Here is a 26,978-nt window from a genome sequence, read left to right on the forward strand (position 1 = left end):
CCTGGCGCGGCCCTTCGGCTGCTTGGCAAGACTGCCTCGCTCGCTCTCATCGCCGGGCAGCAGCAGCGCGAGGTGTTCGTGCGGCAGGATGAGTGCAGGCTCTGATCCCGTGGTCATCGTCTCGGCGGCGCGGACCCCCATAGGTAAGTGGCCGGCGGCGGCTCGGCCGCGCGGACCCCGGAGCCCCGGGGATCCCCCGGAGCCCCTCGGAACCCCGCACCTCGCGCCTCCTCGGGCCTGCCGGCCGGCAGCCCCGCCCCGTCCTCGCCCGGTGAGGCCCACCGCGCGTCGCGTGCTCTGATTGGGTCCCCGGGTAGAACCATCGCGCCGCCCTGCCGTGCTATTGGCTGGCGGAGATAGGCGCTGTCTTTCGAGTCCTCTGGTTGGCCAGCTCCGGGAGGAACCATGTCGGCCCTGTGGCGGCAGGGGCGGGGTCGCGGGGTGGCCTGAGCCGGGCGGGGGTGGTGAACGGAGGATTCCTGAGACTTGCCTCCCGTGGCTTAGCGCCGTGGAGATTTCAAAGCCCTTGGGCTGTCGACCCCTTTTGTTGGGGGGAGCGTGGGCCGCCCCCATCTGCTGGCGCTGGGGAAATGGAGGGGTGGGTTTCCCGCGGGTCCGCTCGGTCGCGGGCCAGCCGCGCGGGGCGCGCATCTCATCGCCCCTGCCTGCCCTTCTGCCCTAGGCTCCTTCAATGGTGCCCTAGCCACCGTCCCTGCCCATGACCTGGGCTCATCTGTCATCAAAGAAGTCCTGAGGAGGGCCGCTGTGGCTCCCGAAGAGGTGTCGGAGGTCATATTTGGACACGTTTTGGCGGCAGGTAACTCCTCAGGGACCGCGGAGGTTTATTGGAAGCCACTCATCATACCCCCCTTTCACCCCCCTCTCCCCCACCCCGCCACCCAGCTGCCGAAATCTAAGTTCCTACCTCCAGAGATCTGCTCGCGGGGGTTCCCTCTGTTGGATTTCTTCAGGCTCCCCCGTGCCAAGCCCCTTCACAGGCATTTCCTGGTGAGCCCGGGCTAGACCACCGCCCTCCACCGTCTTTTCACTCCTTAGTACCAGGCTCAGCCTCACCCACCAGAGACTGTACACGGCCCTCCCTATGCCCCTAAAGTGCCACATGTTCAACAAACATGTATGAATTCCTCGTTTGTGCCCTGCACCGTGCTAGGTGCTGGGGCCAGGGCTCCAACCACCCAGGTAAGGGCTCACTTCCCACCTGGGAAGGGAGGCCGCACTTCCTGCTCCTCACAGGGCTCTGGCTCCCTGGGTGGGGACACTGAGTCATCAGAGCGCTCCAGCCTCACTTCTGGTTCCCACTGAGTTTACAGACCTGCGATCACTGAAAGTTCCTGGTTAGTTATTAATAGATTCATGCTCACTCAGTAGCATAAATTCTCATTATTCCTAGTGGTACTGGGTAATGCTCACTTACAACTGACTTCTGTCTTTACCCTGAGACCTGGCCCATTGTTTGGTGAAGTCACTTGATGGTTTTCTAGTTCCTCTTCCTGATTCTCAAATTGTCCTTACGGGCTGTAAAGTTGGAGCCTAATGCTTTCTCATGAAAGGGCTTTATTTATTTATTTTAAAGATTTTTATTGGGATCCCTGGGTGGCGCAGCGGTTTGGCGCCTGCCTTTGGCCCAGGGCGCGATCCTGGAGACCCGGGATCGAATCCCACATCAGGCTCCCGGTGCATGGAGCCTGCTTCTCCCTCTGCCTGTTGTGTCTCTGCCTCTCTCTCTCTCTCTCTCTGTATGACTATCATAAATAAATTTAAAAAAAATGTTAAAAAAAAAAAAAAGATTTTTATTTATTCATGAGAGACGCAGAGAGAGAGAGAATGAGAGAGAGAGAGACAGGCTCCATGCAGGGAGCCAGATGCGAAACTCAGTCCTGGGACCCCAGGACCATGCCCTGGGCCGAAGGCAGGTGCTAAACCACTGGGCCACCCAGGGATTCCCCTCTCAAGGGCTTTAAAATACACGAGTAACATCCTCAGACTGGCCACCTTCAGTCCACATCCTCCTTCCTTCCCAGACCTACCCACAATTCAGACTTACTCAGTTGCCATAGGGTGCTCCATGCTGGTTTCCCTGTTATCTCTAACACATCTGTCCTTGATAGTACCTCTACATAATTTAATGGAAATAATAGCTGTGTTCATTGAGGGCCTAATAAGCGCTGGGCTTTTAAAGCACTGTGCTTAGTGCTTTCATTGCTTTACTGAGTCCTATCCATAACTCCACTGACTTGTATTATCTCCATTTTGCAAATGAATAAATGAGATTTTGAGAGGTCAAGTCACTTCTTTTTTTTAATTTTTTTTAAGATTTTGTTTATTCATGAGAAACACAGAGAGAGAGAGAGAGAAGCGCAGAGACACAGGCAGAGGGAGAGCAGGCTCCATGCAGGGAGCCTGATGTGGGACTCGATCCTGGGTCTCCAGGATCAGGCCCTGGTCCGAAGGCAGACACTCAACCGCTGAGCCACCCAGGGATCCCCCAGGTCAAGTCACTTCTCCAGGGGCACAGTTTGAAGTGCAGCTAGCATTTGAACCCTCATCTGTTCTAGTCCTTAAAGCCAGGTACCTTTCACAGTCCTGTAAAAATATTAACCAAGCACCTGCTATGCACCACTAGGGATAAGCAGTGTTCATAAAGGGTAGAATTCATCATTCTTGTGGAGCTCATATACTGCTAAATGCTAGACTATATTATCTAATTATGTGTAGGACTCATTTCTTACCTTGAAGATGGGGGTTATAAATAAACACATAATATTTTTATGAAGGAGTTATTTATTTAAATGTATATGTAATTAATTGTAGCTTCAAAAACGAGCCTGAAGTGATTGTCTTTTTTATTAACTACCATGCTATGTGTTTCATTTAAGATTTATTTATTTGAGAGAAAGTATCTGCATGAGTGGGAGGAGAGGCAGAGAGAGAGGGAAAATGTTAAGCAGACTCCCCACTGAGCTTGGAGCCGGACTTGAGGTTCAGGTTCAGGACCCTGAGATCATGTATGACATGAGCCAGAATCAAGAGCCGGCCACCTAACCGACTGAGCCACCTAGGCATCTTTGATTCTTTTTAAAAAATTTTTATTTAATTTTAAGATTTTATTTATTTATTCATGAGAGACACAGAGAGAGATTGAGGCAGAGACACAGGCAGAGGGAGAAGCAGGCTCCCTGCAGGGAGCCCAGCATGGGACTCGATTGTGGGACTCGATCCTGGGACTCCGGGATCACACCCTGGGCCGAAGGCCGGTGCTCAACTGCTGAGCCACCCAGGTGTCCCGGCATCCTTGATTCTGTCTTTTTAATAATTTTTCCTATACCTGTCTTCAGTCTCAGTCTCAAGGCTACCAGTCTAATCCCAGTTAAGGAACATTATGATGAAGATAATCTTTAAATTTTTGTCTGTGACCCATTTGCTAGTGTTTTGCTAACAAACTCATTGAGGAAGGATGCTAGGTATGGGTAGATCTGAAATTTGCAACAGATTAACCACTGTATAAACATTGATCCTTTGATAACAGACAGTGGGGACTGAGAACATTTGGAACTTTCAACTCCCTTCCCTTCTCTGCTACGATTATGTGCGTGGTCTATTTCTTGCTGAGAGGTCTCTGTGTTCCCTGTCAGGTTGTGGGCAAAATCCTGTTCGACAGGCCAGTATGGGTGCAGGAATCCCTTACGCCGTTCCAGCGTGGAGCTGCCAAATGGTCTGTGGGTCAGGCCTAAAAGCCGTGTGTCTTGCAGCACAGTCAATAGGGATCGGAGACTCCAGCATTGTGGTGGCAGGAGGCATGGAAAGTATGAGCAAGGTGAGGCTTCTGGAGGTAAGGCTGTCACTGACCGCTCCCTAATAAACTCCTGTCCATACCATAGCAGAGTAAACTGATGCGTCTTAGAGCTGAAACCAAACAGTAAACAAATAAACAATGGATTCCACCTCCATCTCTACCTGGATAGGATACTTTTTTTTCTAAAATGTTATCAGCATAAAAAAGCATAAAACATTTCCTGAATTAAACTTACTACATTAGTTGGTTCATCTTAAATTTCTTTCTCCTTGTCGGAAAAAGTCAAAAACAGATGTTTTCACTTACTGTCCTGCACTTGACAAGGAGGACCCCAGGGACCAAATTTGGTCGACCCTTTTGAAAGCATTTGGAATGTGGAAAAGAGGACCAGTGAGTGGTACCTTCTCTAATAGGCTTGCCAGGTGGGATTTGTTTCACCAAGGTCCATCCCTCGAATTGGCATGGCAGTGAAAAGGAGAAAGTATAGCCCTTGCTTCCTCCAGGCAGTTGCAGGTCTGACCTGAAGGTCCGCTAGACAGAGGCTGATTCTGCTCAGTGGCCCAGGAGGAGGTAAGGTGAAGGCATCAAACAGGGTCAGCGTAACCCTGACGGGACTGTGCTAGTGTCTGTGTCGCACTTTGCAAGATGCTTTTGTACATACAGTCACAACAGCCCTTTGAAGGTAGGTGGTATCATTCCCAATTTACAGGTCAGGAAACTGAGGCCCAGAGCCAAGTTTCTGACTCCAGGTCTTTCCATTCTATTAGAGCTGCTATAGAGTTGGTAGGAGTTAAAAAGATCCCCCCACCCAGAAATCCCGAGTTAATTAGGCAACCTGGTTATTCTCACTATAGGCATTACATCTTTTGTTTTTTTAAAAGATTTTATTTATTTCTTCATGAGAGAGACAGACACATAAGGAGAGGGAGAAGCATGCTCCCTGTGGGGAGCCTGATGCGAGACTCTGTCCCAGGACCCTGAGATCATGCCCTGAGCTGAAGGCAGACACTCAACCATTGAGCTATCCACGCGTCCCAGCATTACATCTTTCATAAATAAATGACACATTGTTAGCATCCTTTATGCCTTTGGATGAGATCCTCATTTAACAAATAGCTAGTTGCCTCTTTGGAAAGAATAAATGAAGTTTTTAAGGAAATAGGACACAAAATGGGTTGATGTGGTGGTAAATGGAAATAGCTAGGTAGGAGAGGATCAGCTTCTCAGGAGCAGACAGGATAGAATAGACTGCTGATTCTAGGGGTCTTCAGGCCCTAGGCCCTGGGTGAGGAAGAGGACAGGTCCCAGGGGCAACTAGGTGAAGACTGAGCAACACCAGGTAGTGTTGAGTGGGATTTTGAGGAAAAGACTAGTTACACCCAGTCCTAAGTCCATTTGTATTTCTTGTTTCCAGGCTCCTCACTTGGTTCACTTGAGGGCAGGAGTCAAGATCGGGGAAATGCCATTGGCCGACAGCATCCTCTGTGACGGGCTCACTGATGCATTCCACAACTATCACATGGGCATAACAGGTAAGGCCGACGCCACTGGAAACAGTAACTGCACGAAGTTTAAAAAAGATCATGTAATTGCTAACTTTACAGATGCTTTCCTCCTGGAGGGTGGGCACCACGTCCTGATGACTCTGCATCACTGCTGGTGAGGCTCAGTCCACCTGGATAAGCCAACCTGGGGAGATAGCCTGTCTCCCCAGTGTTGACTCCTTGACCATCGTGGAATGTTAGAGGCAGGTGGTGTTTCAGAGCTCTGAGCAATGTCCCATTTTACTGTTGGAAGAAACCAGGGCCCCTGAACAGAGGTTTTGTGGCCCAGGCAACATCAGAGGCGAACAGGTGCTTCTGGTGCCTTGCACTGCCTTCTTTGCCTGGCACGACCCAGTCTTTGTAGGTTGTCTGCGGTTCAGGTGTCCTGGCAGGGCAGCCAGAAGATCAAATGAGCTCCTGTCTTTTCCTGCATTTAGAATGTAAAGCTTAAGAACAAAAGGAACATTTAACTTTAGAGTTAAAGGAATAAGCCCTGAGAGGTTCCACCCTTGTTTATTTATTTATTTATTATTTATTTTTAAAAATTCTTTTCTTTTTTTTTTTTTTTTTTTTAATGATTTCATTTATTTATTCATGAAAGACACAGACAGACAGAGAGAGAGAGAGAGGCAGAGGCAGAGGCAGAGGGAGAAGCAGGCTCCATGCCGGGAGCCTGATGCGGGACTCAATCCAGGACTCCAGGATCACACCCTGAGCCGAAGGCAGGCACCAAACCGCTGAGCCACCCAGGAATCCCCTCCACCCTTGTTTAAATGCATATGGTAGTGGTTCTGGGTCTAGGTGAAGGTATAATAAATCTGATGGAAGTCATATGAAAAAGTGGGGGAAAGAGCAAGATTCTAAGCAGAGGGAACAGCATGTGTCAAGGCAAAGGCGGAGAGGCATACAGGCATGGGGAGCAGTGAGAAGCTGAAGTGTCTTGGCCACCAAGAGCGAGACCAGCAGCGAGGATGGCTGGAAAGGGTGGCCAAGCCACGGGAGGCTCTGTATGCCGTGCCGGGCTCTTACTTGTCATCCTGTCCCAACCGGAGATCCTCAAAGTGTCATACTCCAGCCAACTGTCTCAACATCACCATAGGCTGTCCTTGAAAATCTAGCTCCCAAGCCCCTTTCCGCAGGGTCACAGGCTGAATTGTGATCTTCCGAAGGTCATACATTGAAGCCCTAACCCCCAGAACCTCAGAATAGGACTGTATTGGTAGTTGGGGCATTTGAAGGAGTAATTAAGTTAAAACAAGGCCTTTACTGTGGCCCTTAATGCTGTCTAACTGGTGGCCTTGTAAGAAGAGGATGAAATATGGGAGATGTCAGCCCAGGACAAAGACTAGGCAGACACAGCGAGAAAGCGGTTGGAAGTGAGGCCTCAGGAGAAAACAGACCTGCTCAAGCCTTAATTGTGAACTTCTGTTCTCCATAATTATGGGAACATAAATTTCTGTTGCTTAAAAAAAAAAAAAGCCTCAGGCCGTATTGTAGTAACAAGCAGCTGTTTTCAGGTATTGGCCAATAAGCACGTAAGACTGAGATTCTTTTTTTTTCCCCTTCCCCTGCTAGGGCCTTTATTCACAAGGGCCTTCCAGAACCTTCCAAATTCCCAGCACCCCACAGCCCTGCCGCCCGCAGGCTCCTTTTGGGGGACTATTTGGAATAGTCCAAATTAGCAACCACCCTCTACCCCCCTTCTTTCAGGCTCCAGACAAAGGCTGTGACTCTGGGGAAGGTCCTGCATCTTTTCCACAATGATGCAGGTATCTCTAGTGGGCTGGGCCTCAGGAGTAGGTTGGGAGGGACGGTTGCCAGGATCTAACATTTCCTACTGGCTACTGTCCTTCTCTTGTTGGTATTTCCTCTGCTCCTGGATGGCTTGTTCTAACAAGGGTAGATGCATTCTTTCCACATAAGTCAATACCTGGGCTGTTCCCCACGGAGCCTCTGTCTGATGCCTATCAGATCTTCACTCCTCTCAGCCTTGGGAAATCTTCCTTTCTAGAATAATATGGAGGAACATGTTGTTCTTCCCTTTCAGGTGCTTGAGACCCTGGGGACAAGGTACAGGGAGTCCACCTGGGCTTGGAATGGCTACATCCCTGGGATCACTCCAGATTGAATTATGTCACAGAGCCATAGCCTGCTGAATGTTCTCAGTGTGCCCCTTTCAGGGTCTCGGCCCAGGGGAAATAAGAGACCCAAGTTTGGGCAGCATCCGAAATGGTGGAGAGGGATGCTTGAAGATTCCTATCAGGGCACTGGGGCCTCGGGTTCCCTCCTCCTGCCCTGCACGATCCTATGGCAAGGGAGGGGCAGTTAGCAGAGGGCCTTGCTTCCCCTTCCGGGCAATTTCTTGCCCTTCTTCTGGGGTCCCCTCTCTGGGGGCTGTTCTAGGCATCCCCTGGATAAGAGAGGGGGACTCTCCCATACAAGTACCGTCTCTACCTCAAATGTGGTCAGTCACAAGACAGATTTTTTTTTTTTAAGTAAGAGGCTTAAACTCTTGACCGTGAGATCAGGACCTGAGCTGAGATCAGGAGTCAGATGTGGAACTGACTAAGCTACCCAGACACCCCAAGATTCTTGGAAGAAGGGGAAAATCCCACCCTCACTTACTTTCTACCTGGGAGGATGGTGTCTATTGAGCTAGGGATGCAGAGGTCAGAGTTTGAAGCTGCTGAGATGCCTGGAGTTTGTGGGGCAGAGTATTGGAGAGAAGGGAGCTAGAAAAGGAGCTCCGGAAATCTCCATAAGTGTTCCCTCAACTCTTGGGTCAGATACTCAGCTATGCATGTGCAGGACCACACCCTACAAGGTCTAGTAGAAATAGCTGCTGGGGAGCTGTGACTTGATTACTTGGAAACAGGAGTGTTCTGATCATTCAGAGTAGAAACTTTACTGAACCCGCTGGACACTCCATTGACCTCTCAGAAAGGCCACTGTTTACGGCCAGGGCCACTGTAGCCCCACAGTAAGGAATACTCTAGACCCAAACTAATAAGTTTAAAAAATAAGCTTCAAAAGGATCTAGAAGATCTGCCAGTATGTTAATGGGAATGAAACTCAGTGTACTTGCTAAAGATAATAAAATCCAGATGTTCAATAGTATAGCAAATGTAATGTCCAGCATGCAATAAGAAATTTCTAGACACTCACAGAAGTAGGAAAATGTAGCCTATAACCAGGAGAAAAAATGGTCAATAGAATCTGATCCTCAATGGCAGATAATTGGAATCAGGAAACAAAGATTTTATTTTATTTTTTTGTTTTGTTTTCTTTTGTTTTGTTTTGTTTTGTTTTTGGAAACAAAGATTTTAAAGATGCTACTTTACCTGTGTTTAAGGATAAAGGAGGGGACGCCTGAGTGGCTCAGCGGTTGAGCGTCTGCCTTGGGCTCAGGGTGTGATCCTGGGATCTGAGATTGAGTCCCACATCAGGCTCCTTGCAGGGAGCCTGCTTCTCCCTCTGCCTGTGTCTCTGCCTCTCTCTCTCTGTGTCTCTCATAAATAAATAAATAAAATCTTAAAAAAAAAAGATATAAAGGAAAACATGGGGAGAATCTCAGTAGTAAAAGGGGAAATACACACAAGTACCAGATGAAAATTAGAACTGCAAAGCCCACGATCTGAGATGAGAACCCCACTGGATAGCCCTCACGGAAAACTGGAGACAGAAGACAGGCTTGGTTGATTTATAGTAGCAGATACGACCTGAAGAACACAGAGAAAAAAGATGGAAGAAAAAATGAACAGAGCCTCAATGACCTGGTCCAGAGCAAAATAAACTGAACTGACATGCGTGGAATAGGAGTCTTGGAAGAAAGAGAAAGGAAGCAGAAAAAAATATTGAAGAAATAATAGCAGAAAATGTCCAGATTTTGTGAAAAACACAATTCATTTACCAAGAAAGATAAAAGTTGCTCTCTGGCAAACTTAATAAAGCTACTGAAAAAGAAAAGATAAAAAAAATATGGAAATCAACCAGAGAAAAACTATTATCTTATGGGCATGGGAACAACAATATGAATGCTGGATAACTCATCAGAAACAGTGGAAGCTGCTGGACTAAAGTGCTGGAAGAAAGTCATCCACCCAGAATTCTGCAACAAGTGAAAATAGCCTTCAAGAATTGAGAGTGAAATAAAGACCTTTCTTAGGTGAGGAAAAATGAATTTATTGCCAACACCCCTCCTTTCAGAAATGCTGAAGGACGTTCTTGAAACTAGAGGGAAATTTTAAAAATATTTTATTTATTTATTCATGAGAGACAGAGAGAGAGGGGGGGGCGGCGGGGCAGAGACCCAGGCAGAGGGAGAAGCAGGCTCCATGCAGGGAGCCTGATGTGGGACTCTATCCTGGGTCTCCAGGATCCCGCTCCAGGCTGAAGGTGGCACTAAACCGCTGAGCCACTGGGGCTGCCTGAAACCAGAGGGAATTGAAAGCAGATGGAAATTCAGATCTACAGGAATGAATGAGGAGCACCACAAATTTTAACTCTGCTGGTAAATGTAAAAGGGTTCTTTTTTTTTTCCTGTTAGTTTTTTTTTTTTTTTTTTTTTTTTCTGTTGAAAGCAAAAAGTTTAACACTGTATCGTAAGGTTTACAACATATGCTATTGTGTGAGAACTAAGGATGGAAGAAAGTGGGCATATACTGTCTCAATGTCCTTAAATTTAAAACAGAGCACTACAGTATTAACTCGAAGTAAACAGGTTAAGGACGCATAATGTAATACCTAGATTGTCACTAAAGACTGTGCAAAGACTTATGGCCGCAGGGTGGTCCCATCATAACTGTAGCAGACTTTCTCTTAGGAATTGACAAGTTGATGCTAACATTTATATGGAAACACAGAGGACCTAGAATAGCCAAACAAAGGAAAAATAGGACTTACATTATCCAATTCAAACACTGAGTATAAAGCTGTGATAACCAAGACAGTGTGGTTGTGGCATAAGGACAGGTAGGTGGGCCAGTGGAATGGAGTAGAGTTCAGAAATGGATATAGACTTGTGCTGATTTTCAACGAAGGTACCAGTGTAATGAGATGAGGGAAGGGAAACCTTTTCCAGTGAGTGGTCCTGGAACAAGTTACTCATGTGGGAAAGATGACCCTCAACTCCTACCTCATACCATAATTACACACATGGAAAAGATGACCCTCAATTCCTACTTTTCACCATAGTTACACATGTGGAAATGATGACCCTCAACTCCTATCTCACACCATAGTTACCCATATAGAAAAGAGAACCCTCAACTTTTATACCACCAGAGTTACATGGGAAAGATGACCTTCAATTCCTACCTCATACTAAACAGATAGTCACTTGTGATGAATCATGTACCTAAAATTAAAACCAAAGAAGTCGACATAGAATAGCTTCTGAACCAAAGAGCAATAAGTAAAGACAGTACTAAGAAGGCAATAACCTCAGAAGAAAAACTAGATAAATTAGATTTCTAAAAATGAAAACTTATGGGCAGCCCCAGTGGCGTAGTGGTTTCCTGTAGCCTAGGGCGTGATCCTGGAGACCCTGGATCAAGTCCCACATCGGGCTCTCTGCATGGTGCCTGCTTGTCCCTCTGCCTGTGTCTCTGCCTCTCTCTCTCTCTCTCTCTCTCTCTCTGTGTCTCTATGAATTAAAAAAAAAAAAAAAGAAAAGAAAACTTATCATCAAAGGCACTATTAAGAAAATAAGCCGAAAGAAAGAAAGAAAGAAAGAAAGAAAAGAAAGAAAGAAAGAAAGAAAGAAAGAAAGAAAGAAAGAAAGAAAGAAAGAAAGAAAATAAGCCACCAACTGGGAGAAAATATTCATGATACATATAAGAATTTCTATAATAAGAATAAAAAAGACAACCCAATTGAAAAATGATCTAAAGATCCTGCACGTATTTCACAAAGGAAGATATATGAATGGCCAATAAGCACAAAAATGGGGCTCATCGTCACTTCAGGAAATGTAAATTAAAACCACAGTAAGAGGGATTCCTGGGTGGCTCAGTGGTTTGGCACCTGCCTTTGGCCCGGGGCATGATCCTGGAGTCCCGGGATCGAGTCCCACATCGGGCTCCCTGCATGGAGCCTGCTTCTTCCTTTGCCTGTGTCTCTGCCTCTCTTTCTCTGTCTCTCATGAATAAATAAATAAAATCTTAAAAAAAAAAAAAAAAAAAGAAATCTCCTGAAAGAGCGTGGGCCATTAAAAAAAACAAAAACAAAAACAACAACAACAAAAAAACACAGTAAGATACTACTCTACACCTACCAGAATGATTAAGATTAAAATAATTGACATCACCAAATATTGGCAAGGATGTAGAGCAATTAGAATTCTTCCTACATTGCAGGCATAAAGTGGTACAATGTACTTTGGAAAAGATTGGGCAATTTCTCTACCAAAGTCACGTGAAGACATGATCACTAAAAGCTTTGCACAAGCAAGTTCACAGTAGCTTTATTCGTAAGAGTCAAGATGTAGAAATGGTTGAGGTATCCACCAAAGGAGAATACATAATAAAAAAGTTGTACCATGGAATACCACTCAGCAAGAAAAAAGGAACAAACAGTAATCAATTTAACAATATGGGTAAATATGGGGTGCCTGGGTGGCCCAGTCAGTTAAGTGTCTGCCTTCAGCTCAGGTCGTGATCTCAGGGTCTTGGGATCAAGTCGCACATCATTAGGCTCCCTGCTCAGTGGAGAGTCTGCTTTTCCCTCTGCCACTCCCCCTCTTGTGATCTCTCTCATTGCCTCTCCCTCCCAAATAAATTAAATCTTTAAAAAAGAACCAATATGGGTAAATATGATAAACAGAATACTGAGCAAAAGACACTGAGTTGCATTTCTAATTTATGGTGAAAGAAATCAGAACATTATTTGCTTCAAAGAGGGCGAGATGGGGAAGGGGCTTGTGAGAACTTTCTAGGGTGATGGAAATACTACATATATGGGATATGTAGTTGCATGCATTTGTCAGAACTCATTGAATTATACACTTAATATTTTTGTATTTCACTCTGTATAAGTTTTACCTAAAAAAAGAAAAGAATTGTAAACAAATATTGAGCTCTAGTTATTAGGTTTGCTTTTCCCAGTGATGTGGGCCAGCATGTTCTGAAACTATCTTGTATAAATTCTAGATCTGAGCAAAGGAGTGGATATATTGAGGATAGTGGGAACCAGGCTTCTCACAATTATAGAAGGGAGTTCAAGTATGGCAAAGGGAAATGTGCACTAGTGGCGTTAGATTGCACCCAGAGACGACAGTGCAAGGTATCCCGCGAGGGTGTATACAATTGCAAATTGTATGTGTATGTAAGTTCCTAGTGAACAGGCACAGAAACATTGACATGCCAGTAATAGTGAGCAGTCCTGACACCCAGATCTTTCTTTCTAAATACGTTCTCTTGGCAGCCTGGGTGGCTCAGCGGTTTAGCGCCGACTTCCACCTAGGGCGTGATCCTGGAGACCTGGGATTGAGTCCCACATCGGGCTCCATGTGTGGAGCCTGCTTCTCCCTCTGCCTCTCTCTCCCTCTCTTTCTTTGTCTCTCATGAATAAATAAATAAAATCTTAAAAAAAAAAAACAAAAAAAAAACCCTTCTCCACTAAAGAGAACTAAGGTTCCTTTGAGAAGTGGCTCATTCCAGGGTAGGGCAAAGTGCTACAAAAATCAGGCTCCTCCCTGGCACTGCCTGTGGATGGGGCAGCCCCCTCCCGCTCGACATCACAGCCACTCTCAGACCTCTAGTAAAGCCCAAGATCATTAGAAAGGGCCAGGAAGTTCACCCAGGACCAGTCAGACCAATGTGTCAAATTTAAGCACGGCTGGCAGAAACCCAGAGGCACTGACAGGAGGGTGCACAGAAGATTCAGCGACCAGAACTTGATGCCCAGCACTGGTTATGGGAGTAGCAAGATGACAAAGCACATGCTGCCCAGTGGCTTCCAGAAGTTTCTAGTCAGGGAGCTTGAAGTGCTACTGATGTGCAACACATCTTCCTGCATGGAGACGGCTCATAGTGTTTCCTCAAGGACCACCAAGCCACCGTGGCAGGAGCAGCCCTGCTGGCCATCAGAGTTACCAATCCCAATGCCAGGCTGCACAGCAAAGAAAATGAACAGCTTATGTGCATATCATATTTGTGTTAATAAATCCATAAAACTATAAGAAAAAGTGCTTAGAGCACATGGGGACATGTCAGAAGGACACAGGAGCCAACTTAAAGGACTCCAACTGCCCAAATCTTGAACAATTTGAACATCACAATAAAAATGACAGTAATGGGTTATAGAACTTACTAAATGAAGTGAAAATATTTGAGTCCATACTGATGTCAGTACGATAAATGGAGAGAGGGAAAAGCCCTGTAGATGGCAGTTACTATATGCCAAGGAAGGTTGGAGTTGGAAAATCATGAATGCTGATGAGTAGCAGGGGGAATAGGGAAAAGGCATTTCGTCATGTCAAAAATACTCCCCATAACTTCCTGATCAAATATAAATTATAAATGGAAAAGTAGTAACTTTATGGTGTAGAGATGCTTTCACCAAGTGATCAGAGTTCACACACCTGGGATAAACTAATATCACAGGTATCATGATAAGATTCACTGAGATCATGTCAGTAGGATACCTGCTTTTCTGCAAAATCTTAATCTAATCTTGAGAAATCTCGAGCCTAAATTGGAGACATTTGATAAAAGAACTAGCCCCCGCTCTTCAAAAATATTGAGGTTAAGAAACACAAAGATAGTGTGAGGAAGTGTTCTCAATAAAAAGACACTAAAGAGATGGATGGTGAGGTGCAGGGCATGATCCTGTGCTGAACATACAAATTAGCCACAAAGGACATCACTGGGACAGGAGGTGGGTGAAACTTGTATATGGACCAAAAATTAGATAACAGGATTGTACCAGTTTCCTGATTTTGATAACTGTGCTTATGTAAGAGAATGGCTGTCTGGGGGACATATACAGAGAAATTAAAATTTAGGGAATAAAGAAGCATGATTGTAACTTTTCTCAGATGGTTCAGAGAGAGAATGATAAAGTAAATGGGGCAAAAATATAAACTGTTGGCGAATCTGCATAAAGGAAATTTCTGAAAATTTAGTTACCTAGGAAGGAAGCAGAGAGGAAAAGTGACTTCTTAAAAGAGTCACTGCAGGATTCCCAAATCCATCACCAGGGGGAGGCCAGATGGCCACAGACCAAGGTCTCCTCCCATCTGTTAGGGCTTGTCTGGGGCAAGCGGTGCTTGCTTACAGGGGCAGAACTTGAGCTACCAAAAGCCAGTTTCTGAAAATATCTTTTGCTTTATCATTATTATTATTATTTTCTTTCACAGCTGAAAATGTAGCCAAAAAATGGCAAGTGAGTAGAGAAGATCAGGACAAGTGTGCAGTTCTGTCCCAGAACAGGACAGAGAGTGCACAGAAAGCTGGCTACTTTGACAAAGAGATTGTACCGGTTTTTGTATCTTCTAGAAAAGGTGAGTCTATAGATCATAATGGTTTGAACATTTGCATGCCTATTTATAGGTAGGAGTAATACTTCAAAGAATAATATAGAGGAAAGTTTGTACATTGTATCTTAGTTATGTCTTTCAGGTTGCAAAGAAAAGCTTCATCTTGGATACCTCTGAAAATGGCGGGTGGAGGGGGTGTGTTTATGGGGTGTGGAAGGGTGAAGAACATGGGATGCTATGTCAGCACTGGGCACTCCTGGTTCCAGTGTACACATGGCTCTGGAGATACAGCAGGTTTTGTCTAAGAAACTGGAGCATTGGCTCAAGGTTGTCAGGAGGCAACAGCTGACTTGCCCCTCCAGGCTGAATCTCCTCAGAAATGAATATCCATTCCTTCCTGTTTTTGTATACATTTCCTATTTCTTGAGGGTCTATCTTTTTGGGTCCTTTGCTGTTATCTAATATGGATGCTGTTACTGATACCTGTTGTTACCGATAACTGACAATGCATATGTCCAGCCCTTATGAATCCGGCAGTTGTAACCAGCCAAGCCCCACACCCTAGCAACCTTTCTCACAAAGACTTGCTTTCCTCAGAAAGCACTGTGGATGTGGAAAACACTCAAAGTGTCTGAGGACAGGGCTTATAGGCCTGTTTGAATATGCAGCTTTTTAGTGTGTACTTTATTGTTGGAATCAAAGTATTTCTAAATGAACCTTCTTTCCAAATATGAACCCTCACGCTTTGTGTCTGAGGACTCCACCATTCTAGCACAGACTGCCGTCCGTCACTGTACTAATCTTGAGTAATTGATTCTCCTGTTAGGTCTTACTGAAGTGAAAACAGATGAGTTTCCTCGCCATGGGAGCAACTTAGAAGCCGTATCTAAGTTAAAGCCTTACTTTCTTACGGATGGAACAGGAACAGTCACCCCAGCTAATGCTTCAGGTTAGAATTCCCAAGGGCAGTTGGGGGAAATACAGTCTTCTTCTAGGTCTACTAAATCAATGCCTTTTTCGTTATTTATGTAAAAATTATGCTAAAGCCTTCATTTGGAGGGAAAATGTAGTTTCTACTTCATCATTACTTAGCATCGTCTTATTTTCGGCTTAACCTATATACGAAAGAAGTGATTGGACTTCCCCACATCCAACTAGACATACAGATGAAAAATCAAAATAGGGAACCGTGGAGTTTCATCTTCTGCCTCAATGCTTTTCCAAAACCAGAAACTCCTCATACCTTCTGTGAGAGCACGAGGCTATTTCTTCCATTTCTTTTTATCACTCTTCCCCTCCCCTGGTATTTTTTAATCTTTCTACTTTCCTTGGTTAGAATGTTCTGTGGTCAATTATGTCCTATTACCTAACTTAACATTTCTAATTACACTGTAAAAGAGGAATTAGGGCAAACGATTTTGCCAAGATGTATTAAGAATAATTGAACATGTAATAAGAGAAAGTAGACACAGGTTAGAGCTCAAGTTAACGAGCATTTAAAAAATGAAGATGTTCCTATTGCTTACAGGAATAAATGATGGTGCTGCTGCTGTGGTTCTTATGAAGAAGTCAGAGGCTGCTAATCGAGGGCTCACACCATTAGCACAGATAGTTTCCTGGTCACAAGTAGGTGTGGAACCTTCCATCATGGGGACAGGACCAATTCCAGCAATAAAGCAAGCTGTGAGTTTAATTCTGAATATTAGTACCTATTCTTTGCTCTGTAGAATGAATCTCTTTGGGCCAGGCCAATACCATGTAATTCCCTTTTCAGTTCTGCGTTCTTACACCTTGGCTCAGATCCTCTCTACTCCAAAATACCAAGGTTGAGTTGGCTTTTTTATTCCTGTCACATTTCACCTGCTTTCCCTTTTGTGAGTCTTCCCATTAGCTTTCAATGAACTTATTCATGTAGTTTTATCTCTAGTCTACTTCTCTGCCACAAAGAACAGCCAAGAACATTTATCATGTACTTTTCAGGGGAACTGCTAAATCACCTAGATCATCTCACCACATGTACGTTACGGCTTCAGAACTTTTTTTTTGGAACCCAGATGTTTTATCCTTAACATTTTAGAATTGGTGTAGCCAAGGCAAAATGTGGTATCACCAGACTCATGTAAAAACCTGTGAGATCCTCAAGTATCTAGAATAGATTTCATCTAAGTTTTTAGGACTCTAATCCATTAATCTTTCCTTTAGGTTGCAAAAGCAGGCTGGTCCCTGGAGGATGTGGACATATTTGAGATCAACGAAGCCTTTGCAGCCCTCTCTGTTGCAATAACTAAAGAACTTGGATTAAACCCAGAGAAGGTAAACCTGAGCAAGCAGTCCTGAGGACAGCTTGCAATGCAAATCTGATTATAAATAGCAAAACCCAGGTACAGGCCATACTATTAGAGGCAGACACTGGGAAGCTCCTTCTGGGACTCAGGAGTTACTCTGTTTCCTAAGGCAAAACCCCTGGACTGTTTTTCTACTTTTGACATAAACAGAGCATTTTGACTAAACTAGTAAGGTAGGGTGGGTGTCTCAGTTCCTAAGCACTTAAAATCAAAGTAGAATTTGAAAGGATAGTTCCTGGTGGAACATTAGAAAGGGAAGGGTAATTCGGGATTTTTACCTGATGTCCACAAAATAAATGATATATATCTTTTCCCTCTTAGGTCAACATTCAAGGAGGGGCTATAGCCTTGGGCCATCCTCTTGGAGCATCTGGCTGTCGGATTCTTGTTACCCTGTTACACACAATGGAGCGAAAGGGTGGACACCGTGGTGTTGCTGCCCTGTGCATAGGGGGTGGGATGGGCATAGCAATGTGTGTTCAGAGAGGATGAAATTGCTTAACAATTACCTGTGTTGGAACTCAACTGGAACCTAATCTCTTTTTAAGCTAATATGGTACTAAGTTACAGTGTATGAAACCACAGGACCAAAAGGATGGAAACTTATCTTTCATAAGAACCCAAGGCTTGACAGCTTGTTATTTTTAATGTGTAATACTAGAGGAACAAGAGAATTGCATCCAACATTGTTATAAATAAAAGAAAGCACATCAGTCATCAAGGGCTCCCGAGTGAACGGCATCTTCATAACCTCCATGTTTGTCATCTTTGCTCTCTGGGTGTAATTTGATGAGATCATCAATTCGAAGAATGGTAATTGCAGCTTCTGTTGCAAACTTCAAACTCTTCACTTTCACTATGGTTGGTTCAAACACCCCTGCTTGCTTGTTGTCTCGAGGTTTACCATTGATCAAATCAAGACCAATCCTGCAATTTAGGAAAAAAACTAAGTGGCTTCTTAGATAACATATACCTATCCCATTCCAGCTCTTTGAATCCAGCCATTCCACTCAAATGTGAATCCTGGGAAACCTTGGGACCTTACAGTAGAGCCTTTAAGACTATAGTAGTTAGCAGTACTGAAAAGAATTATAGAAAGATTATTAGATGATCCCAAAGATGTTTCTAAACATCACTGAAAGAGACTGCTTAAGAAGATTCAGATCACCCCAAAATAATCCCCCCTCTGCCTCTGTGAGATATCTGTGTAGGTGCAGGGACTACCCAGAGAAGCAGGGAGGCCGAGACTAGAAGTGCTAACTAACACATGCTAACATGAGGTAAGCACTAGCCATCACCTTTCTTAAATTTAAAACAAAGCTAAACTACCATATAGGATACACAGATGACAGGGAAAAAGACAAGGCAACTATAAGCTTACCATTTTAGATTTTTGCGTTCTGGGTTAACTTGAGCCTCATTATGGAAAGCTCTTAACTTTGCCACCAGATCTGTGGAGTCTTGAGCAGCGTTAACTGCCAGTGTATTAGGAATAACAAGGAGAGATCTTGCAAATTCCGCAATAGCAAGCTGTTCCCGAGACCCCTGAGAACAAACAATGAACAGTCTTCACAAAGCAGCACTGGTCTCAGACAAGGTAGACTAACCAAATGCTAAAGATGGGGTCCCATGCCCTTCTTGAAAAACAAAGAAACCACATTTCTATATATTCTTACCATGCTGGTTGCATAGTTCTCAAGGTATATGGAAAGGGCTGCTTCTACAGCACCCCCACCTGGGACCACGGATTTGGACTCCAAAACTCTCTTCACCACGCAGAGAGCATCATGTAAAGAGCGCTCCATCTCGTCACACATGAAATCATTTGCCCCACGTAAGATAATTGATGCAGACGTACGAGCCTTAGTGCTATTTAAAATAAAGTAGAATTCTTATGTCAATATTTTATAACATTAGTCTACATAGAAATTCACTGCAAGCACCTTGAGTCCTGCTCACATGGTTCACTCAGACAGAGCAGCAGTGTCTGGGCAGTGCAGATGAGATGAAATGGTTACTCCATCTCTATCTACCATGGCCCTAACATTGTTCTCTCCCATGCGTATAACTGCTCCTATCACTGAAAGACTAGAGCAGCAAATCAATGGGAAGGTGATCTATTTCTACTCATTAATAAAATCTGTACAGCTTTGTAATTTAGAAAGCAGCTTACTTTTTGATCAAGATCAGTTCATCATCACAAATTCTCTCCTGTACCACCTCTTCTGCTTGTCCCAACATGGAAGCTTCAAAAGTTTCTTCTCCTTCCAAATTGGCCAGGGTTGACAGAACAGTTGCTGTTAAGATAATGACAAACACCTATAAACACTGTTTTCCCATGAATGTTTTCATATCCTGACTTAGATTTAGAAACATTTGATAAAAGCAATGTATAGATACAATCGAAGGTTTACAGTTAAGCATGAGACAAACCACTGAGTCCTTTTATCCTAACGTGAAACTATGTCTTTTTGATGTAAAAAAATTCAGTAAGTTAAAAAACTTTCCCAGTAACATGAAAAATGGCTCTATCTGTAGCACAAAGCATTGGGAGAATAATAAAAATAAAAAACTTATGTTTTTGAAGCTGCTTAGTGAGGACATTCCAATGTAAAGACACACGTTTGTGTAAATGGTATAGTGAGTGACACACCACAACCGGGAGCCAGCAGAGGCCCTACCTCCAGAAGCTTTAGCGATGCGTTTAAGGTCCCTTTTTAAAACTCTTCTAACTGCCATGGCGCCTGTCTCCACAAAATACTTCAAACACATGTCGTCAATTCCACCAGTGGTTAGAATAACGTTGGCACCAGTTGCCAGGATCTTCTGGATCCGCTCCTTGGTGATATCAGATTCTCTACAGAGATGAAGTATTTGGGTAATAACCCAAAGTTATCTTCTATGTTGTTAATCTAGTTCTTCCATTAAGTACTTTCCACAAAATAATTGCACATTAAATTATATCAAACATTCTTTCCCTTCTGTGACCAAAATTTAAATTGATTTACAGAAAAAGCAAAGAAATTTAAAATTACTACTTAGGTTCCCCCCCAATCCCAATGGGAGTTCCTAACCAAGAACTGCGGTTAGTCGAAGTCCTACAAACACACAAAAACTGCTTAAGGGCCGGGAAGATCAAGTACAGGAACTCATGGTAAAGTAGGATTTAGATTAAAGGAGAAAAATAAGCCTGAGAGATTGATTAGCTAAAAAAAACAAGTAAAAAATTAATCAGACCAAACAAGCAGAGAGTAGGCCATAGGCAGAGAGAACATTACTGAAGCAACCGGGGGAAGAGTTTGGTAAGTCCTAGTACTGGGTGTTGCTGGACCACAGTGAAAAAAGATATATAAGAAATTAAAAACACCTACTGCAGAGCAATGAAAAACCTACATAAAGCTCTGGACTTGGAAGTTATGAGGATGAAGTGGCTTCTGTGGGGAAAACAGTCTGGGAGGGGACAAGAGTGAACCCAGGTGACCAGCGTGGCTTCCTCTACAACAGTCTGGGCAAGAGAATGAAAAGTAGACGAAGCTGAGATTTAATTTGAAGATAAATAGAAAAGAGAAAGGTATAACTATAAAGAGGCATTAAAGATATTTCCTAGTTTTCTCTGAAGATCCTCATCACTAAAATAGCACAAGTCGATTTATGGGTACCACCTGAAGTTCAGTTTTATTTTTTTAAGATTTTATTTATTTACTCATGAGAGACAGAGAAAGAGAGGCAGAGACACAGGCAGAGGGAGAAGCAGACTCTATGCAGGGAGCCTGATGTGGGTCTTGATCCCGGGTTTCCAGGATCACACCCTGGGCTGAAAGCGGCACTAAACCACTGAGCCACCCAGGCTGCCCTGAAGTTCAGTTTTAAATATTGATTTTGAGATGCATAAGGAGTATTCACAGGTGTCTGGAGTGCAAAGAAACAGAATTGGAAGTGTCCAGCACTGAGATATTATCTGATGTCCTAGGAGTGAGGAGGAGTTACTCTGGCATACAGATATAGATGGGGCTGTATCACAAAGCCCATCCCCGCCTCTTCCAAGTGTTTCAAGAAGGAAGTAACGAACAGCTTGATAAAGGACAAGCGAAGGTTGTTAAGTGTCTAGTGAATTTTACACTAGGGACCACTAGTGCCCTTTGCAAATGGTCCCTCCAGTGAAGAACAGAGATGAAAAGGAAATGAGAAAGGAAAATACCAGGAAACTGATTTTGTGAAATTAAAAACAAAGCAAAATAAAACAAAAACCCAGGACGTCCAGCTGTGAAGAGATGGGGAAAGACGGAGTAACTGGAGCAGGAGGCTTTTATTTCTGGGTATGAGAGCTACAAAGTGGCTGCAAGTGGAATCTAGAAAAGGAATGAGAAACAGAATTAGTAATTGAAGATGCAGTTTGATAATACTCTAGAGCCTGACCTTTGGTGGAAGAAAGGACACTTTGTTTATTGGAATGAAAAAAGCACACATGCAGATCCAAAAGGAAAAAGCATGCCTGACTCCTGGCAAAGATTTCTTATAGGTTTGGTTACTACTGTTTTTTACATCCACATTTAAAAAAATCCAGTTGCATCATCATCATCCTCTGCTACCTGGCAACTGGTTTACTTGCTGTTTTCTAGAAAGTATAATGTGCTTTTTTAAAAGAAGATTTTATCGTATTTCTTTGAGAGCGCGCAACCATGAGAGGGGGCGGTGGCAGAGGCACAGGCCGACTTCCTGCTGAGCAGAGTCCATGAACTCCCTTTTAGAACCAAGACCATGCCATTACGAACCTCAGCCCAAGTCAGACAAGTCAGACGCTTAACCCACTGAGCCACCCCAGTGCCCCGCTCCTTTTGGGTGTACTTCTTTACTGTTACCTGCTTTAACAAGCATAATTTATAAACACCTTTTCCAAAAGTCAAAAATAATATCTAAACATACCTCTGCCTAATCTGGTCGAGTTTCTCAGGGTCTGTAATAACCACCTGTACACCAAGCTTCATTTTTGTTTTCTGCAGGCTGAAGTCAAGGCAAGCAATTTTTGCATTAACTATCCTCTTGGGCATGCCTATAATTGAACACATTGAATACCTTTATAAGAACTGTAACAATGTCACATCTTATAAAATACACCTATTCTTAAGCACAAAAGTAGCAAAAGATATTAAATTATCTTTAAAGACAAAAACTTACATTTTTATTATATTTAACTCTACAAACAAATTTTTAGGGCCATTACCACACGTAATGGTAATTTTAACTTGCATTGCACTTCTCCTAAGTTTTATGTACTAAGTTACACAAGGGAAACCGGAAACCTGGATATACGATTTCCTTTACTCTGGGCTTTACTGAAGAAAAGTAGGTGCAAGTCTTGGATAGCCCACCTGAAAGATGTATAGTAAGTAAGTAGTCCACAAAAAGCAAATTTTCACTTTTAGTACTAAATCCTAAGCCTTACCTTGGGATCCCACCACACAGTTGAGTGCATAGCCACTGATAAGCAAACTCTCTGTCTGACTTCTCCCATGGGCTTTCAGAATGTTAACAGAATTGACTGGATAGCGAGGCTGGCCTCTTACGTCTGTATACTTAACCGCAAGTACAGCATCTACTACCATATTGGCAAAGAAATCACCATTTCTAAGACAAGGGTTAAGGGGAACATGGAGAGACATGGAATGAACAGGTGCACACAAAAATCAAGAGTAATCCAAGGCACTTCCTTTTAGCAATTCATCAAAGAAACAAGCATTAATAATAAAACTCCATCAAAACGCAGGAGTTATCACTACTTGAAATTCATAGTACTATTACACACTTTATTATCATCTCTCCCCCTAGAAAATCAAGGAAGGGAGCAATTTTAATACAGTATCACACGGCATAAAAACTAACCAAGATTTTATCACAAGGATACATTCCAATGATTTTGGAAGACATCGACGTCTTAGCAGCATTGATTAGGCAATCTCTTCCAAGTTCATCTGTGTTAATAATCAGATTTTCACTGATGTATCGCACTGCCTCCCTGTTTGAAGTGTGTGGGAGAAAACATTTGTAAATGCACTACTCAAACTTTGTTTTACCAAAGTGTCAAAATATCTTAGGCACCAATTTTCTGTTTGGCCATTTCATATAGGAGGAGGACACAAATAAATCCTCCCTCTTCAGATCATGGCAATTTTAATCTATCCCATAAGCATAGCCACCAAAATCTATTATTGGGAGAAAATGTGGTAGTCAAATGGGAAAAAAGATGCTAGCCTTATTCTTACTCCAGATATTATTACTAAAATAGCACTTTTTCAAAATAAAATTTAGTCATTAACATTTAAAGAACACAGACTATTTACAACTATAACATCACATAATGTAAAATTTCCTCTGAATGCAAACAATCTTACTTGCAAGCAAGTCGATAGCCACTAATAACTGATGTGGGATGAATTTTCTGTTTGACTAGTTCATCTGCATTTTTAAGAAGTTCTGCTGCAATAATAACCTGTTGAGAAAATATTCACTGCTTTTAGTCTGACAATATGTGCAACACATATGTAAAAACAGCACTAAAATGACTACCTACAATTAATCAGAGTGCCAATGATGGTGAATAACTGGTTATTGGGAACCTGAAAAAAAGTCTACTACTCCGATAATCTTTATTACTTTAAATTTTTACTTGGTTTACTTTTTTACTTTAAAAATCATTCTTCTGGGGACTGCTGGGTGGCTCAGCAGTTTAGCGCCGCCTTCAGCCCAGGGCGTGATCCTGGAGACCGGGGATCGAGTCCCACACTGAGCTCCCCGCATGGAGCCTGCTTCTCCCTCTGCCTATGTCTCTGCCTCTCTCATGAATAAATAAATAAAATCTTTTAAAAAATCATTCTTCTAAGGACATTAAAGAATCAAAAATTCAGTCTGGCTCTTCTAGGGAAAATTAAAATCACTTTATTTTAAAAATCATATTACTGTAAACAAGTTACTTAAACTATTTTCATTATTTCAGAAAAGGTAGATTCCATTCCATTCTTTCATGGTTTGAAGTTCAATCTACAAATATAAACATTTTCCCTGCAAATCACTGCCTGTTTTTTTTTTTTTTTTTTTTTTTTTTACAGCAAATTATTTGTTCCTTATCATTCTGAACTTAGGAGTTTGCCTATCAGGATTTAATATAAAAACACCTTAAAAAAAAAAGCCCAGTAACATTTCTCCCCTAACTTAAGAATTTAGGAACTTCTAAGTTTCAGGTAGTAAGGAGAAAACAAAACAAAATTTTTAAAGTAGGCTCCACACTCAATGTAGAGTCCAATGTGGGGCTTGAACTCACAACCCTGAGATCAAGATCTGAGCCTGAGATCGAGAGTTGGACGATTAACTGACTGAGCTACCCAGACATCCTGGAAACAGAACATAAAACAAACAAAAGCCCTGTATGTGATGTATAAATATTGTTGTAGCTGAAAAACTCACAAACCATTTGAAAACTCACATTTAAAATGACTGTACTATATTACCTCTTAAGCTTCTCTCCTTTAAATCCTACAAACTAGCAGTAAATATTGATTTTAAATTCTGTTTCTAAATCACTATCCCAACTTAAATTTTCTCCCTCTCAAGTATGTACCTCATCTGACTGAGAAACAAACGACTTACTTCTGGCTGCACTTTGTCAAGGTTCAGTTTTAGGAAAACAACTAATCTAGGGGCTCCTGGGTGGCTCACTGGTTAAGTGTCATCCTTTGGCTCAGGGCCTGATCCCGGGTCCCGGAATAGAGTCCCACATAGAGCTCCCTATAAGGAGCCTGCTTCTCTCTCTCTGTCTTCTCATAAATGAATAAATAAAATCTTAAAAAAAAAAAAAAAAGGAAAACAACTAATCTATAGCGATCTAGCAGGTGACAAACTACCTACCACTGAGGTAGTTCCATCTCCCACTTCTTTGTCTTGCAGATCTGCCAGCTCACAAAGAACTTTAGCTGCAGGATGTTCCACCTCCAGTAACTTCAGGATGGTGGCACCATCGTTAGTAATGGTTACATCCTAAGGAATTTGCAGGGAAGAAAAAAAGACAACACAATCAACTACAAACAGAGAACCTCCTCTAAATGAACACAAGCCCACCAGCCCCTTAACAACACCTTTCGATATCAGCATTGTGATAAAAACAATTCATGGCGCTAAATATTTAAGCACTGTTATTTTTTGTTAAAGTCACAAACACAACATGTAGGTGTACTTACACCAATATCATCAACCAACATTTTATCCAAGCCAACTGGACCAAGAGAGCTTTTTACAATATTGGCAATAGAAGCCGCAGCCATAACTGCAGGAAAAAGAAAAAAAAAAAATTAAATCCACTGCTCCAAATGACGGCCATTTCATTTCGGCCTAAAGAAAGTGACAGCCACAGCCTTTGCATTTTCCAAATATACAAATCAATCCGAAATACTTAAAAGGGTAAGATGGGCAGGCATCCATGACTTCAAAGCGAACACGCTTGCAAAAGAGGCTTAACTGCAGCAAACGTGTGAATCCGTATCGTTTGCCAGGATGAACTCGTCCTAAGTACCACTCACGCGAACGTTCAACCGAAATTTCGCCGGTCAACCGTACGGTAAGAACCTGTCAGCGATGCGTGCAAAGAACTGGGTCTGGACGCGGGCACCGGCGGCTACCACCGCAGGCTCGAACCAGCAGGTTCTACAACGGGCAAGACATCCGGGTCGCGGCCATTCGCTCATCAGGAGAGCGAGCAGTTAAAGCTCGTCTTTTCCTGGGTAATGGCCCTAAAACGAGGCCCAAACATGGAGTTAGGCGCTCCTGCAGGTTAGAATCGGAGGCGCAGGGCGCCCGGCCCAAAGGGGACTCGAGGCGTGACGGCACGTGTCACTGCAGGGCTGGGCGGCCCAGGGCCCGGGGATCCGCTGCCGACCACAATCGGCAGGGCTGTGCCCCCAAACGTGCGGGGCTCTCCGCAACGCCTTGCGGACGGCGAGAGGGCGCTGCCGCCCCGCCCCGCCCCGCCCCGCCCCGGGGAGCCCCGCGAGGCGCATCCCGGACCCTCCAGGACGGAAGGGGCGCGGTGGCGGCCCGAGCCGAGCGGGCTGGGGGCGGGGGCCCGCCCCGCCGTGGGCCCGCCCGGCACAGGCCTCGTTCGCGCTTACCGTTCTGGGAGCGGATCGCCTCCCCGGTGCTGCGGTCTCCGAACACGGACAAAGGCCCCTCCATCTTGGCGGCGGGGTGCACGTCGAGGTTCACGCTGACCGCGGGCAACCAGCGTCTGGATCCCAGGCCCGGCGGCGGCCACTGCAGCGCGGCGGCGGCGGCTACGGCGTGGAACGGGGCCGAGCGAGGCCGCGGGGGCTGCTGGGAACACCGCTGCCGCGGCCGGGCCGCGGGGCAGGGCGGGAAGGAAAGAAAGGGCGGGGGGAGCGAGAGTGCGAAGGAGCCGGAAGTGAGGGGGCGGGAGAAGGCGGGAGCAGCACTTTCGCCCAATTAGAGAGCGAATGAGCAGGGCGCGAAGGCAGGAGAACGGAAGTCAGGATCGCGCACTGGAGGAGGAAGGAGGTGCACGGTTGAGGCTTCTCTTCCCCTCCTGCGGGAACGGGTTGCGCGTGCGCGCTTGCACCTTCTAGTGCTTTCTAGAAAAAGTGGACGGTGGGGCGGAGCTTGCAGTTGGGGTGTGACGAGAGGGCGGGCCTCTCCCGGTTCGGCTGCACTCCTGAGCGAGTTCGGCAGGTTCCCTAAGGGTCTTCAGAGAGAACGTGGCGAGTCGGGGCTGACTTCCGAGCCCACGAGCATACGCT

General features: G+C 44.2%; 2 protein-coding genes and 2 non-coding genes across 5 annotated transcripts; 1 reads left to right on the forward strand and 3 right to left on the reverse strand.

Annotated features, from left to right (window-relative positions):
• On the forward strand, nt 1–17,904 carry ACAT2 (acetyl-CoA acetyltransferase 2). Its single transcript, XM_038526482.1, has 9 exons — nt 1–143; nt 683–817; nt 3,654–3,835; nt 5,229–5,346; nt 14,717–14,860; nt 15,663–15,785; nt 16,365–16,519; nt 17,039–17,149; nt 17,503–17,904. Exons 1-9 carry the CDS (start codon nt 89–91, stop codon nt 17,671–17,673), a joined length of 1,194 nt encoding a protein of 397 aa, XP_038382410.1. The 5' UTR covers nt 1–88; the 3' UTR covers nt 17,674–17,904.
• On the reverse strand, nt 17,809–26,564 carry TCP1 (t-complex 1). Of its 2 annotated transcripts, none has more exons than XM_038526480.1 (12): nt 26,337–26,564; nt 25,410–25,495; nt 25,081–25,209; nt 23,571–23,668; nt 23,084–23,194; nt 22,625–22,806; nt 22,105–22,231; nt 19,863–20,038; nt 19,355–19,478; nt 18,858–19,050; nt 18,563–18,726; nt 17,809–18,108 (listed from the first exon to the last, which is right to left on the reverse strand). In XM_038526480.1, the coding sequence occupies exons 1-12, from the start codon at nt 26,398–26,400 to the stop codon at nt 17,892–17,894; spliced, it is 1,671 nt and encodes a 556-aa protein (XP_038382408.1). In that variant the 5' UTR covers nt 26,401–26,564; the 3' UTR covers nt 17,809–17,891. The 2 variants fall into 2 exon arrangements, with proteins under 2 accessions (XP_038382408.1, XP_038382409.1); XM_038526481.1 differs by lacking the exon at nt 26,337–26,564 and adding an exon at nt 25,626–25,742.
• Nucleotides 19,167–19,221, reverse strand: MIR1836 (microRNA mir-1836). The gene is given in 1 exon segment (NR_049245.1): nt 19,167–19,221. It is a non-coding gene; the product is annotated as a microRNA mir-1836 (primary transcript).
• Nucleotides 23,279–23,418, reverse strand: LOC119869912. Its single transcript, XR_005354895.1, has one exon. It is a non-coding gene; the product is annotated as a small nucleolar RNA SNORA29 (small nucleolar RNA).
• Nucleotides 26,565–26,978: the final 414 nt, after the last annotated feature.

Source organism: Canis lupus, chromosome 1 (assembly GCF_011100685.1).
Source record: "Canis lupus familiaris isolate Mischka breed German Shepherd chromosome 1, alternate assembly UU_Cfam_GSD_1.0, whole genome shotgun sequence".
In the NCBI taxonomy this organism is placed as follows: Eukaryota; Metazoa; Chordata; class Mammalia; order Carnivora; family Canidae; genus Canis; species Canis lupus.